General features: G+C 34.2%; 2 protein-coding genes across 5 annotated transcripts; both read right to left on the bottom strand.

Moving 5' to 3' along the window:
• Positions 1-305: 305 nt before the first annotated feature.
• Positions 306-5,926, bottom strand: LOC11413203 (putative disease resistance protein At3g14460). Of its 4 annotated transcripts, XR_003010525.2 has the most exons (4): positions 5,842-5,926; positions 1,723-5,334; positions 1,442-1,538; positions 478-607 (listed from the first exon to the last, which is right to left on the bottom strand). XR_003010525.2 is itself a non-coding variant. In XM_039831654.1 (3 exons), exons 2-3 carry the CDS (start codon positions 5,161-5,163, stop codon positions 564-566), a joined length of 2,928 nt encoding a protein of 975 aa, XP_039687588.1. In that variant the 5' UTR covers positions 5,164-5,334; positions 5,842-5,926; the 3' UTR covers positions 306-563. The 4 variants fall into 4 exon arrangements, 3 of the variants coding, with proteins under 3 accessions (XP_039687588.1, XP_024635647.1, XP_024635646.1); XM_039831654.1 differs by lacking the exon at positions 1,442-1,538 and having other exon boundaries at positions 306-607; positions 2,280-5,334; XM_024779879.2 differs by lacking the exon at positions 1,442-1,538 and having other exon boundaries at positions 472-607.
• Positions 5,927-9,703: 3,777 nt separating this feature from the next.
• Positions 9,704-14,378, bottom strand: LOC11416237 (uncharacterized). The gene is made up of 3 exons (XM_003598774.4): positions 14,229-14,378; positions 10,983-11,444; positions 9,704-10,031 (listed from the first exon to the last, which is right to left on the bottom strand). Exons 2-3 carry the CDS (start codon positions 11,424-11,426, stop codon positions 9,879-9,881), a joined length of 597 nt encoding a protein of 198 aa, XP_003598822.1. The 5' UTR covers positions 11,427-11,444; positions 14,229-14,378; the 3' UTR covers positions 9,704-9,878.
• Between the last annotated feature and the right edge of the window lie 911 nt (positions 14,379-15,289).

A 15,289-nucleotide genomic window follows, 5' to 3' on the forward strand; every position in this document is an offset into this window, starting at 1 on the left:
ACAATGATTTACTCTCAAATTAATTGATATACTTCATAACATTGTTCTTCTAAAAGCTCATCTAATAATATAGAGCTTTGCTATTTTATGTACCAAAATTTCACTACAGAATTTTACAAATTAAGTGAATAGCTTACAATGCACAAAGGAAGGATAATCCCGAAAACCGTTCATAAGGATAGAAAAGTAACTCTACTTCAATAATTGCATTTCACGCGAGTCTTATTTTTATTTAATTTTTTTTTGCCAAATTTTAGCATTTTCCAATGGAATAAAATTTTGATTTACACAAAACACTAACAATGAATCTGATCACAAGAAAACAATATTAGAATCAATTACTTGTCAAGAATCAAATTGCATGTTATATACCTATCATGTATCTATGGAATTAGTTTATCCTAATCAAAAAGAAAAAGGCTATTTACACAAATAGTTAGTCCAAATAAACCCTTCAATCATCTGCAACCGCCAGGTTGTACTTTCTTGCCAAAGTATGGGCAGTTTTGTCATCCATAATGCCATCAATCATCCTAAACTTTTTGTAATGCACTTTAAGAGTTTCAGCCTGCTGGGCTGCCAACTTCTCTTCTTCTTTTAGCAGCACCTAAAAAAATGCACTTAGAATAACTTAACACAGAATCTCTCATAGAATACATCAACAAACATAATTTTAATCAGTGGCAGTACATGAGTTAATATAAAGTGTTGCTAAATAGTGGCTTTAGCTACAATATAGCACTATAGGGCAGTGGAATTTGAATAAACCGTTATAATCTGCGATCCGGATTGACTACAATGCTTTTAATGATTTAACAAGTCAGTTTGGCACCACAGAGGTGACTAGATGATCTTCCATACAAATTAAAATAAGAGTGTGTGTAATCTACTACGAAGCAATACCATTTAGAGTTCAAACATATATACTATCAACTGTTAAAAAATATGAAAAAAGTGAGTTCTTCAGCCAGAAGAAGTAAAAGGATGCATTTTGATTTCAGTTTTTGCATCAGTAATATACAATTTTTTTTTAGGGAGAGGGTTTTTTTTTACTTCAACTCTCCCAAAACAAACACATTTTAAACATGAGTGCTTCCTTCCAGTAATTTCCTCTCACAGAACAATGTCAGGGTATGGATTATACAGAGCAAACTGGCTTCACATGACATATGGTAGTGATAAAACAAATCAACCGATGTAACAACCAGTTTCTTGAAAATAAATAAAATAAATTATCACAATCCTGTATTAACAAATCAACCGATGATCCAAACAGTTTTTTGAGTTCCACCTCCTCGTAGAATTTGAAATCCATAGTTTCTGATATTTTTGATATGAAAAGACCATTTTTTTTCCATCTCGACATTTTGCCTATTTAAAATGGATACAAAGTCAAAAGAATAACAAAGTGTATATGGTGAATTAAATTAAAAAGAATTACAAGCGCAACAAGTCTCCGCGTCCACACATCCAAACGTGGGGCCTGCAACTGGACCATGCATCAACTTTGTGGAAGTGGAACAAACAGCCACATCCTTCTGGTTGTGCGAGAGGGTGGTCATGAATGAGAAAGGTTTCAGGTCAGATGTAAGCAGACAGAAACACGATTGCAATATGTATCAAAAAAGGCATGCGCTTTTCAACATAAAACACTGTATGTTATCATTGTTTTTACTATTCAAATGGAAATTTTCTATAAACAGATTGGTGAATGTTGTGCACCTGGCTACAATAACATCTCATCTCAGCTGCCAATCAGGAAATTGTCACATAAGGAATGTGAGAAATTGTATGCCAACGCTCGCCTTGCTCCGTTTGGTACAACTGCTTAATTAATGGACAATCATGAATTGACAAAGTAGAAAGGGAGCTGGGTAGACCCTCCTCTGGCAAGCTCTCAAGACAAGGGCAATCTTCAATATATAGAGATTTGAGTGAAGTGAGGTGGAGAAGACCCTTGCAGTTTATTTTTCTTAGGTTGGGACAATTTGTCAACTCAAAAGAGTTAATACTTGATGGCAGCATACTCTCCTCTGGAAAGGATTCCAAGATTTCAAAATCATCACTAAGACTGAATTGTTTCAGAGATTTGAGTTGGAACAAACCCCACTCCTCTATTGTAGCCATCAAATTACGGCATCTTTCTATTCGGAGGCTGCTTAGGTTGGAAGGCAACTGCCTCTCAAAAAACGATTCCAGCCACGGACAATTGTACAACACGAGAGAATTAAGATTGGTGAACAAATGTAGTGCAAAAGGAAAGGAAGAAGAGTGCCAACCTGTTATAGTTAAAGTGCGAAGGGAATTACAGCTACACATATTCAAAGAGGACCATTCTAGATTTGGACCAAAGAAGTCTTCAACTTCCAGTTCTTCAAGAAAGGCACTGCTAACTAGAATTTTCTCTAGGGTGGTTTCAATGACATGAGTTCCACAAAGGATGGCCCTTTCCAAGCTTGATGGCAATTTATTTATAAAAATGCCATCACATCTCTTTAGCTCTATATCACTGATATTAGCAGCATTAGGAATTGAAGCCTCCAACTCTTGGCAATCAATAATCTCCAATTTTAGCAAAGAAGGGAGGTGATAAGGCAGGGTACTTTTCAATTTGGGACAATGATTTAGAGAAAGCTCTTTAACTAAAGGGAAACCATCAAGACATAACCATTCCTTCCATTCAGACATGTTCTTGAAACACAAAGTTTCAAGGGATCTAAATGGAACATTTGCTGAATTATAGCGGCAAAACTCTGAACCAATGATCTCTACTCCATGACAGCCTGAAATGGAAAGCTTCTTGAGAGAAGGGAACTGCCCAAGTGGTGGCAACTGGGAACAGTGTGTACATCCCAACAATTCAAGAGATAATAAATTGGCTAGATGATGATGATCCCCAAGCCAATTAGGAAAGCTACTACCTCTGTAGTCATTGATGCTGAGCCTCGTGAGATTTCTATTTGGTCGCAGAGCCTCCAAGACCGAGAAACATGCTTCAGTTACTGAGCCATCCATTTCTCTCCATTCATCATACGACAAACTTAATTCTTCTAAATGTTTCTTATGTTTCAAATTTGCTGCCATAGCATCTGCTGGATCAGCCACATTTTTCAACCCTGAAATTTGAAGCCTTCCTTTAAGGTGGTTGAGTTCTGCCAACTGCTTAATATCAAATCCATGTTGCTCTCCCACAACAAAATCGGTCAGCATCTCAAGGTTTATTAACCCTCTCATCTCCTTTGGCATCTTCTTAATATGTGTGCCTTTCAAATTAAGATGACGTAAATTGACGAGTTTGCAAAAATTTGATGGGAGCTCAGTCAATTTAAAACATTCTTCCAGTAAGAGGGTATGCAAACTATACAGCTTACAAATGGAATTAGGTAAGCTTGTAATCTCTGTGTAAGAAAGGTCTAGATAGCGCAGAAGCTTTAAATTTCTTATCTCATCAGCTAGCTCTAAGAGATTGCAACCCGAGAAAGACAACATTCGCAAATATTTTAGTCTTAAAAACAAATTAAGCTGCACATCGGTGCGTACCTTAAAGCGTTGGTCACCATAGCCTTGTGCTTCTACCATCAGACTGTGTAGTCCCTTGATTTTTTTAACATTCTCTAGTTTTCTATCACCATCTTCCAAATCAAGGCAGCACCATACGTGACGTGTCCTTTTAGGTATATCTTTCATGTTATCACCCTCTATTCGTATTCGCAATCGGAACTCTCCTGACACTGATTTCGCTAAATCATTGACAAGATCATGCATGATAAAGTAGCACTTACCGGTCCATAATGGCATCAATACTGATTGTTGGAAAAATGACATTGACACTAGTTGATCGAAGAATTCATTCCCTAACTCTTCTTTGCTTTTGTTTCTTCCGCAACAATTTAACAAACCTTCTGCCATCCAAAGCCTGATTAATTCACCCTCCTCAAACTCATAACCCTTGGGAAGATTAGACCAACAAGCAAAACAACGCTTCAGATTGGGAGGGAGGCTAAGGTAATGCATCCTCAGAGCAAAATTAATGCAGTTGTCACCCTCGGGTAAACACCACAAATCAGTCTCCAATATCTCAACCCATTCAGTTACAGAGAATTTTCTTTGGAAGAGAATCCCCAATGTTTTCAGAGTTAAAGGCAACCCCCCACATTTTGCTACTATTTTCTTGCCAATCAATTCAAGATTTGGATATTCAAACACATTCTTGCCTTGAAAAGCATATCTCACAAATAAACTCCAAGAGTCACTCTCCTCCAATTGCTTTAAATGAAGTAGTCGTGTGGATCTCATAACTAACGCTACCTCACTGTCATGTGTTGTCACGATCATCTTACCTCGAGAAGATCCACGGTTAAGAGGAAGTAGTAAATGCTCCAGCATATTTCCATTTTTTATCCCGACATCATCTAGAACAAGCAAATATTTCTTCCCTGCTAGCTGCTGTTGCAATTGACTGTTGAGTATTTCCGTGCCTTCATCACCTACTTCTGCTGAAGAAATTGACCTGAGAATTGATTTGATGAGATGATCATAATTAAAAGTTTCTGAAACATGGACCCAAGCTTTAAATTCAAACTGCTCCTGTATCCTATGGTCATTGTAAACAAGCTGGGCAAGGGCTGTCTTACCAATCCCCGTCAGACCCACTATACTGATTATGGGTAGCTGGTTCTCACCGTGACTATCTGAAAGTAAAAAATCAATCATTTCCTCTTGCTCATGCTCTCTACCATATATGACATATTCATGCCCCAAAGATGCAGCTGAAAATCTGCTGGCTCCACCTTCATGAAGTCCCAATCTTTCCGTTTGCTCTGCAAAACCTACGAGCCTCTTGAGCAATACTTTAATCCTAGATTCAAACCGATTGATAGAACCTGAAAGAAAGCGTTGTATCTTTCCCTTTTGATTTGCAGAGTCACTAGCAATGATGTCCAACAGTTGATCTAATTCGTATACCTCATTACTCGCATCATCAACCCAATTCTTCACGTTTTGATTCTCGTACTTCTTTGTCTCTGCGTCATCCAGCACTTGATTGATAGAAACCAGTGTGATTTCAAGTTTTTTCCCCAGCTCTTCACGGACGTAGCCTCCGAAATCTGTTGAAGATAACCTCTCACAAATCTCTTGGATGATAGGGGAAAGAAATGCCATGATATTGAACAAAAACAAAATTATCACAGATGAGCGAGCGTGGTTTCTGGGAGGCTGGCTGACTTATATGCAAGAAGACCAGTTTCATCAACCAATCCGATAACCAAATGCTGTAGAAATTTCACGCAGTTACACACTTCAGTGGATGTCAAACGTAGATTTCGATTCTTCCTGGTTAAAAGAAAAAAAATTATTAATTTTGAACAGATTCTTTTTCAATATTTTTTTAAAAAACTTCTTGTTCAATATTATAGTCTAAAGTGAAATTCTATATTTCACAAATAAACAAAACCAAGTTAGATCTTAAATATGAAAGAGTACTTGAATTTAGGTTGAGAAATTAAAGGATCGATGAAGAAGTGCAAAAACAAATTACAATTTAAAATTCATCAATTTTTTTAGTAGGAATCAAAGTATAACTATAAAATTATTATTTTAATCTTAACTATAAAAGCACAAGGGAAAGCCACCAATTAAAGATATGAAGGCTTGAATATATTAGAAGATGGGATGTATAATTCAGCTGTTACGACATGAGCAAGTAATCACAAGAAAACATTCTATAAATAACAGGTTGATATATAATAAAAATCTTATATCAAACTTTGATATAAAAAATAAAATCTTAATGTTCAATGAACAGAAGAAAATGAAGAAACATTTGGAAGAAAATCTTACCTCTAGAATTAATGGTTGCTGTGGAGTTCAACAGTGACTGAACACGAGAGCATGCAAGATTAGGTTGGATGCTTTTTTTTAGGCAATATTAAGTAGGATGGCAATCAGTCGCGGAGCCAGAAAATTTATTTATGAGGCTGGGCGAAAAATTAATCGTGTGATATAATGAGTTTTTCTGATTACACCCAAATTTTTTTTAAAAAAAATTTATAATACTAAAATTGCCATTTTATATAAATTTTCTTAAAACCCTAATTTTATTCATTGTCAGTGAGTTTCACCCCACAAAGCTATCGATCAAACAATTTGATGTTCAATATCAATCTCCATGAAAATTAAAGAGTGAATCAAAATATTTTTCATCCATCCTCAATTGGATATAAGTAAGTGAATTTCTTCTTCTATTTGCTAGTTTCAATTTTTTTCCTTCAACTGCAATGATGCACTGTACGATTACGGTTTTAATTTACATTGGCAATGTTAACTTAAACTCAGTTTAAGTAGGTTCATGTAAACTCAGTTTAAGTAGGTTCATGTAAACTCAGTTTAAGTAGGTTCATGTTAACTCAATTTAAGTAGGTTCATGTAAACTCAGTTTAAGTAGGTTCATGTTAACTCAGTTTACATGAACTACTTAAATTGAGTTAACATGAACCTACTTAAATTGAGTTAACATGAACCTACTTAAACTGAGTTTACAAAATCGCAGAACTGTGAATCGCAGAACAAGGAAAACACAAAATCAGAACTAAGAACCCACAACAAGAAAAACACAATCGATTGAAGAACAACACTTGCTAACCTGATTTGCTTCGAATTTTCTTTGAAATCATGAATGGACGTGAGAAAGTATGGTTTTGAAAATCTTCGTAGAACACAATCGATCGATTGGAGAATTATGGTTTTGGAAGAACGGTTTTGGGGTGTAATAAAAAAAGAAGGAATAGGCTTTTTGAAAATCAAATTTTAGGAAAGGGTAATCTTGTCATTTTGGGGTGCAAGTAGAAAACTCTGACATAATATATAAACAGTCATAAATCGATTTTTTTTTTAATTTTTATTATTTTACCTAAAAAAATCAAAATAAATGAAGTTTATCATTTTATCAACAAAAGTACAATTTAAAATAGGGTTATTAATTGAAATTAACCACGTAATATACGTGAAGTCTGAAAATTGACCTTGTAATTAAATAACATGTATTCTGACCATGTAATTCGAGATTTTTATTTATTATTTATAACCTGTAATATACGTGAAGTCCAAAAAAGCAACTGAGAGATTGAATTTTTTCATGATTTCCCAGCGGCGAGTTAAGAACGTTAAAATATGGCTTTAACAAAAAAATTATAAATTTTCGACAAACGACAAATTAATTATGAATTTTTAAAGTGTCAAAAGCTCAAAAAATAAAACAACAGAAATCTCGATCTATAAATCAAATTTTGAGCTCATTATTTGTAAAGACATCTATAAAAATACATAAAAGGGATTTGTAAAGTTTCATAGCATTTCGAAGTCGTTTAAATTTATTTTGATTTTTCAACTGAAACGTGCAAAATTGAAATTTTGTTCCGCGTAAGCGTATACTCACAAGTCAAATTTAGTTCCCTAATTTTGTAGGCATGACTAGAACATGATAAGAAACATTCACAATGAAATTTTGTAAATTTTAAACGAGATACAAATTAATTATAAATTGTTTAAGAAATTCATAATTATGAGGGAATAAAAATTCATAATTAATTTATCCCTGGTCGAAGAAATTTAATTTTATGTAAAGCTATATTTTAACGTGCTAAACATGTAAGAAAAAAATAGTGAAAAAATTCAACATTTAGGTCACATGTTTAGACTACACGTATATTATAGGGTGGTCAAAATTAAATAAGAAGAAATTCAAGTTGCAATGTTAGAATATATGTTTTGTATTTTATTGGGTCATTTTTCAAACATAAAGTATATTACAGAGTCAATTTGAACAATTAACCCGTTAAAATAAGATAGATGAAACTGTCAATAGTGTGCTAAATAAAATTCCAAGACCTATTTACGTGTGACAATTTTCAGATTGCCCAAATTTTTCTTTTTGTAAATGTGTTAATGGGCTTTTGGGTTGAGTCTAATGTGCAAAAATTATCGATCGAGTCCGGACGACCGCCCGGGATCGCTACACGGTAGAACCGCCCATGATGTCAATCATAGTGCGTTGATGCCCTTTTAAATCAAAAAGAAAAAGGTTTAAACAAATGTAAAATTGCTCCCGACAAAAAAAAAAACACTCACTCTCATACAATCCGACTAAAACAGGCTCCCACGTGACTTAAGTATGTACGTGTTAAATTCAAAGTGACCTAAGTCACGTTCGCTATATTGGTACATCTCACGTGAGTTAACTCACGTAGATTATAATCTAACGTGAGTTAACTCATGTAGATTATATTTCAACTTACCGAACTTAAGTTAACTCACATAAAAGGTATTTTCGTTAGTTTGCATGAGAGTTGACGTTTTTTGTTGGGAGAAGAGTAGTTTTCAAACAAGTGGTAGGAAGGAAGGTTCCACTTGGTCAACAATCAACATGACCCAAGAACAAGAAGGTTGTTACGAAACTACTTGCATAGAGGTGGACCCATGTGGTATCAACTAGCTAGTTTCATCCAGTCTGGGGAGTGGGTGATGGTCCAGATTGCCCGCTGTGTGGCTTCCCTAGAACCAGTCACCAGGCTAAGTGTGAGATAAGGTGGAAAGAGGAAAGGGAGGTGTGAATAGGGTAATAGTCAAGGCTGATTGTGAGATGTGTGATAAGGTGGCCTATTTTGAAGAGACTCATACACACAGCCAGCGGGCCTTCCAATTCGATCCAATTGCTCAAACACACCTGGAAAATACAATTTTGCCCCCAACAGTAGCATACTATCGTCCGGCCTGTGCTGCAACGGTAGTTACCTATCATTGTCCCAGCGGTAGTTAGCCTGTCAGTTTTGCAGACAATGCTTGCTGTAAATTCAACCAAGCCAAAGTCTGGTTACATAAGGGATTTCAACCAAAATGCGAAAATGGATCAGCATACACATACTCACTTGGATTTCCACCAACATCTTTATGTATTGCAAAATGTGTTACAAAATATAACCAAGTTTGTTCAGCTTCTCAACATTACAGATCTCTTAGAATAGAGAAAAGATGGCTTCCATGGATAGTTGGAATGAGATTCTGTATGGGTCAATCATGACTCATGGGTTGGAATTAATTGATCACCATTCAACAATGGTTTACATGGATGTTACATTTTGCATAGTCCATGAGAAAACTTAGTTACCAATAATCTCAAATACAAATCAGTTTCATCAAAACAAACGACTACACAAAAGGAGATATTAGGACATGTTATTTGAAATAATTCAAAATCCCATTATTGATGAAATTATAACCAAAATAAAATTCTACCTCCATTAAGTTTGGATATTTTTGTAGCTTTTCAAAATTGTTGTAATTGGAACTTTGGAAGGTTTAAATCTATTATGTTGTTCCTTAATTTGGGATATGATCAAGGTTTCAGAAGGAAAACACTTCCACTCAAATTCAACCATATTTCAGAACGTGTGTAACAGAGTAATGTATAGATTAAAAATGTTGATGTCAAACTAAGAAGTGATGGTGTCTAAAAAATTCAGCGATAAAAATTTAAGTGAATAGATTACCATGCACAGAGAAAGGATAATCCAGAAAACTGTTCATAAGGATAGAAAAGTAACTCTACTTCAATAATTGCATTTCGTGTGAGTCTTATTTTTTGGCAATTTGTAGTATTTTCCAATGGAAAAAATATTCGATTTACACAAAACACTAACAATGAATCTGATCACAAGATAACAATTTTAGAATCAATTACTAGTCAAGCATCAAATTGCATGTTATATACCTATCATGTATCTATGGAATTTCTTTTGCAGCAGTAGCAGGGTGCAAATTAGTTTATCCTAAAAAAATAAAGAAAAGGCTATTTACACAAATAGTTAATCCAAATGAACCCTTCACTCATCTGCAACAGCCAGATTGTACTTTCTTGCCAAAGTATGGGCAGTTTTGTCACCCATAATGCCATCTATCATCCTAAACTTTTTGTAATGCACTTTAAGAGTTTCAGCCTGCTGGGCTGCCAACTTCTCTTCTTCTTTTAGCAGCACCTAATAAAATGCATGCAAATAAACACACTTAGAATAATAACTTAACACAGAATCTCTCATAGAATACATCAACAAACATAATTTTAATCAGTGGCAGTACATGAGTTAATATAAAGTGTTGCTAAATAGTGGCATTAGCTACAATATAGCACTATAGGGCAGTGGAATTTGAATAACTGTTATAATCTGCGATCCGGATTGACAACAATGCTTTTAATGATTAACAAGTCAGTTTGGCACCACAGAGGTGACTAGATGCTCTTCCATACAAATTAAAATAAGAGTGTGTGTAATCTACTACGAAGCAATAACATTTAGAGTTCAAACATATATACTATCAACTGTTAAAAAATATGAAAAAAGTGAGTTCTTCAGCCAGAAGAAGTAAAAGGATGCATTTTGATTTCAGTTTTTGCATCAGTAACATACAATTTTTTTTTAGGGGGAGGGTTTTTTTTTTTTTTACTTCAACTCTCCCAGAACAAACACATTTTAAACATGAGTGTTTCCTTGAGTTCCACCTCCTCGTAGAATTTGAAATCCATAGTTTCTGATATTTTTGATATGAAATGACCATTTTTTTTCCATCTCGACATTTTGCCTATTTAAAATTTTGCACCTAATGTTTTCTGTTATTTCGATTTCACCCGAAGCTCTCTTATCATCAGTATAAGTGATAAAGACTATGTGCTAATGGTCTAAAAGAAATCCAGCATCACTACGTACATCACCATTTCCACCGGCTGCTCCCACAAACTTACTAGTAAGTTTCATACTTGCAATAAACATGCTTAAGGTTACTACTAACTACTATTCCGTTAGAAAAAAATGTAGTTGGACATTCATATGTTCAACATCTACTTCCAGAGGCTTACTCTGCAGATCGAATAAGTTATTGGAATAGTAATAGCAATAAGAGAAAGAAAATATGATAATTAGGAATGAACTTACTCTGTGCATGAGTGCTATTTCTGAAGAATGTTTACGTGTAAGATTCTTCAGCTCCACTGCCACCTCAAAGTCAGGGTCACTTTGCTCCAACCAACAACACTTCATCTTTCTCTTCGGCTTCATTGGCCGATCATCAAACATTTCCATTACACCAGGACGAGCTCTTACAGGCCGTGGCATCCCTGACATCATGAAAGGATACTGCTTAATCATTGCTATCACTTCCTTGACCTTCTTGGCAGAATCCAATTCCACCAATGCACATTGTGGCATGCTGCTTGGTCCTAGGTAGTTGGGGATAAACTTGACACTTTTGACAGATGCAAACTGGTCAAGCGCAGTTCTAATCACGGATTCCGTAACTTGCGGAGACATGTTGTCAATGTACACTGTCCTTTGAACTTTCTCTTCAAATGCAGCATAATCTTCAGCTGATGATTCCATGTATCAAGTGAATGAAACCTAAGAATAAAAAATTTCTTATGTTAGGGCTAAAGTGAATGAAACTAAACATTATGTGGCAAGAGTCCAAAAAGGAAAATAAACTTAATGTTGCAAGGGAAGAGAATGATACGATGAATGAGTGATTGTGTAAGACAATATAGGATTAGAAATACAATTGTAAAGAAAAATTTGAGATAACCCTCATAGTAGAGAAGATGGTAGAATCTCCTCTTAGATGATTTGGAACATGGACATATATGGAGAAGACCTATAAAAGTACCAGTAGAGAGAATAGACCAGATATACTATATTCTAATAGCTAGTTCGAGGTAGATAAAGCCAAAAGAAAACTACGGATCAAACCATTGAGAGAAATTTAAAGGTAAATGGTCTATCTTGACCTAATTGATAACAGGATAAAAGAAAACAGATATCAGAATCATTTCCCCGTTATCCCAGAAACAAGTCATTAGCATGCACAAAAGCTTAAGGTCTTAAAAAGATAATTATCCGTATTCACAACTCATAAGCCATTTTATAAAGTGTAAAACAATATATATAATGTCTCTGAAATATAACTTCTGAGCTAATGTAGAAATGACTGAATCATACCAAATGCAGAGAAATGAACTTTAGTTTGAACAAAATCCCATGTTCATTGCTAAGAGTTCTAGAGAAAAATTTATACAAGCTTTGTAACAGTAAAAAACACAGAATCAAAGCTACAGTTTACATGAAACTTCGAACCAATCACAAGACACAATAGAACTTTTTAAGAATGTATCAATTTTTATCTCTGTAGCACATACACCAGACAAGACACAGACATGTCGACACCAGTTAAAACTTGAAAAAATGAATTAATTGAATGTATCACATATGGTTGTGTCCTGCCGGTTCCATTAGAAGTGTCGGTGCTAAAATGGTTTCTATTCAATATTCAAGCGATGATTCTAATAGCTAGTTCGAGGTAGATGAAGACAAAATAAAACTACGGAGCAAAACCATTGAGAGAAATTTAAAGGTAAATGGTCTATCTTGACCTAATTGATAACAGGATAAAAGAAAACAGATATCAGAATCATTTCCTGGTTATCCCAGAAACAAGTCATTAGCATGCACAAAAGCTTAAGGTCTTAAAAAGATAATTATCCGTATTCACAACTCATAAGCCATTTTATAAAGTGTAAAACAATATATATAATGTCTCTGAAATATAACTTCTGAGCTAATGTAGAAATGACAGAATCATACCAAATGCAGAGAAATGAACTTTAGTTTGAACAAAATCCCATGTTCATTGCTAAGAGTTCTAGAGAAAAATTTATACAAGCTTTGTAACAGTAAAAAACACAGAATCAAAGCTACAGTTTACATGAAACTTCGAACCAATCACAAGACACAATAGAACTTTTTAAGAATATATCAAATTTTATCTATGTAGCACATACACCAGACACGACACAGACATGTCGACACCAGTTAAAACTTGAAAAAATGAATTAATTGAATGTATCGCATATGGTTGTGTCCTGCCGGTTCCATTAGAAGTGTCGGTGCTATAATGGTTTCTATTCAATATTCAAGCGATGATTCTAATAGCTAGTTCGAGGTAGATGAAGACAAAATAAAACTACGGATCAAACCATTGAGAGAAATTTAAAGGTAAATGGTCTATTTTGACCTAATCGATAACAGGATAAAAGAAACAAGTTCAGGTGTCAGAATCATGTCCCCGTTATCCCAGAAACAAGCCATTAGCATGCACAAAAGCTTAAAGTCTTAAACAGATAATTAGTCGTATTCACAGCTCGCAAGCCATTTTATAAAACGTAAAACAATATAATGTCTCTCAAATTCATAACTCTGAGCTAATGTGGAAATGACTGAATCATACCAAATGCAGAGAAGTGCACTTATTTTGAACAAAATCCCATGTTCATTGCTAAGGGTTCCAGAGAAAAAATTATACATGCTTTGTAACAGTAAAAAAACGCAGATCAAAGCTCCAGTTTACATGAAACTTCGAACCAATCACAAGACATTATAGAACTTTTTAAGAATATATCAATTTCTATATATGTAGCACAGACACCAGGCCCGACACTGACATGTTAAAATTTGAAAAAATGAATTAATCGAATGTATCACCCATGTCCTGCCAGTTCCATCTGAAGTGTCGGTGTTACAGTGATTTATATTCAACATTCAGGCAATGGTTCTAAATTGCAATCAGCAACAGCAATATTAAAAGTTTTAGATATCTACTCAACAGCATTGCAGCTTCGGTCTCATCGGCCACAATTTGCCACAATATCATGATTCAAGGAGTAACCATGACCGCAATATCATGATTCACAGAGTAACCGTGATCGCAATTTAGACCCATGACTTGTCAAGAATACAAACAGTGCATCATGAACAATCCTCTATGAATTGAATCCAAATGCACCAACAACAAGCCGAAGAACTTATACAATGTTTAATTCGAAAAATCAATCAATAAAATTACAACTAGGTAAACCATTCATAGAAAATCCAAAAATCAATTTAAGAGACAAAAATCCTGAACATTCAAAACCCCTAAATTAAGATACACATATATATAGAGTTATACGTAAAACCGCAATTTTCAAAATTTGCAATGCAATGTGCGAAGCTAGAATCCTCAATCGCGTCAGTTTAGCGCCGTACGGAGAATGGAACTCTCCGGCAAGTCGGGGACGGGAATCGCGGAGGAATCGTATCCGCGGGTGATACAGGAGAAGAAAAGGAAATTATGAAAAATGGAGAAAAATGAACCTGGACGAGTTTGTTTGATTTTCCGGTGGCCGGCGACCTACTCCGATGGATTTTCCGGCGAGTTGGTTATTGTTTCCGTGTTTAGAATTTTCTTATCAAGTTTTTTTGGGAAAAATAATATTCAGAATTATAAATTAATCCTCGAAAATTCTTGTGTCAAATCATGACTATACTCATATGCCTAACCTAAGTGTGAAAAGTGTGTAACTATCAAGTACCAACTCAAAAATAACTTGATCATAATAATTTAACTTAAATGCTCTTTTGGTCCCTTAAGTATTTATTTGGTATCGCTTTGATCCAATAAGTAATAAAAGGTCCGTTTAGATCCCAAAACTTTATTTAAAGTATCAGTTTGATCCTTTCGGTTAATTTAATTCAAAAAAACATTAAATTTAAATACTAATTAAATAAGTTAAGGGATCAAACTAATGTTAATTAAATAAGATAAGGGACCAAAATTTAACTTTTTTCTAATTAAATCAACAGAAATGATCAAACCGATACTTTCAATAAAGTTAAGGGACCAAAACAGACATTTTATTAATTGTGGGACTAAATCGATACTAAATAAATACTTAAGAGATCAAAAGAGCATTTAAGTCTAAAAACTTGCAAACACTTTTATATATCTAAATTACAATGGAAATGCTAACATAAGCCTTCAAAGCATAAGTTAAGAAACCAAAGATAAATCATTTATGTTGTATTCAACCTTTACTGTAATTTCTTAGTCTATTTTTTGTCTGATTCTGACTTAACTTTGATGTAATTCTTTTTATCAGCTGCTCGTAAGCACACATTGTGCTTGTCGAACTGTCTGTTTCTTTATTAATATATTGTTTAGTTTCTTCCAACAACAAAAAAAAAAACTAAAGATAAAAATATTTTATTAGAAATTATGCATTTAAGATTCTAGATTATTTTTTTTGAAGAAAACATTCTAGAAATTTTAAATCTTATATTTTCAAGACATAATTTATAATTTAATTATATTTTTCCTAGAGCACAAGTTAACACTATTCAAATTCTAATAATCTAACATTGTTCTAATTTTTTTA

The sequence above is a fragment of the Medicago truncatula genome, chromosome 3, assembly GCF_003473485.1.
Source record: "Medicago truncatula cultivar Jemalong A17 chromosome 3, MtrunA17r5.0-ANR, whole genome shotgun sequence".
NCBI classification, from domain to species: Eukaryota; Viridiplantae; Streptophyta; class Magnoliopsida; order Fabales; family Fabaceae; genus Medicago; species Medicago truncatula.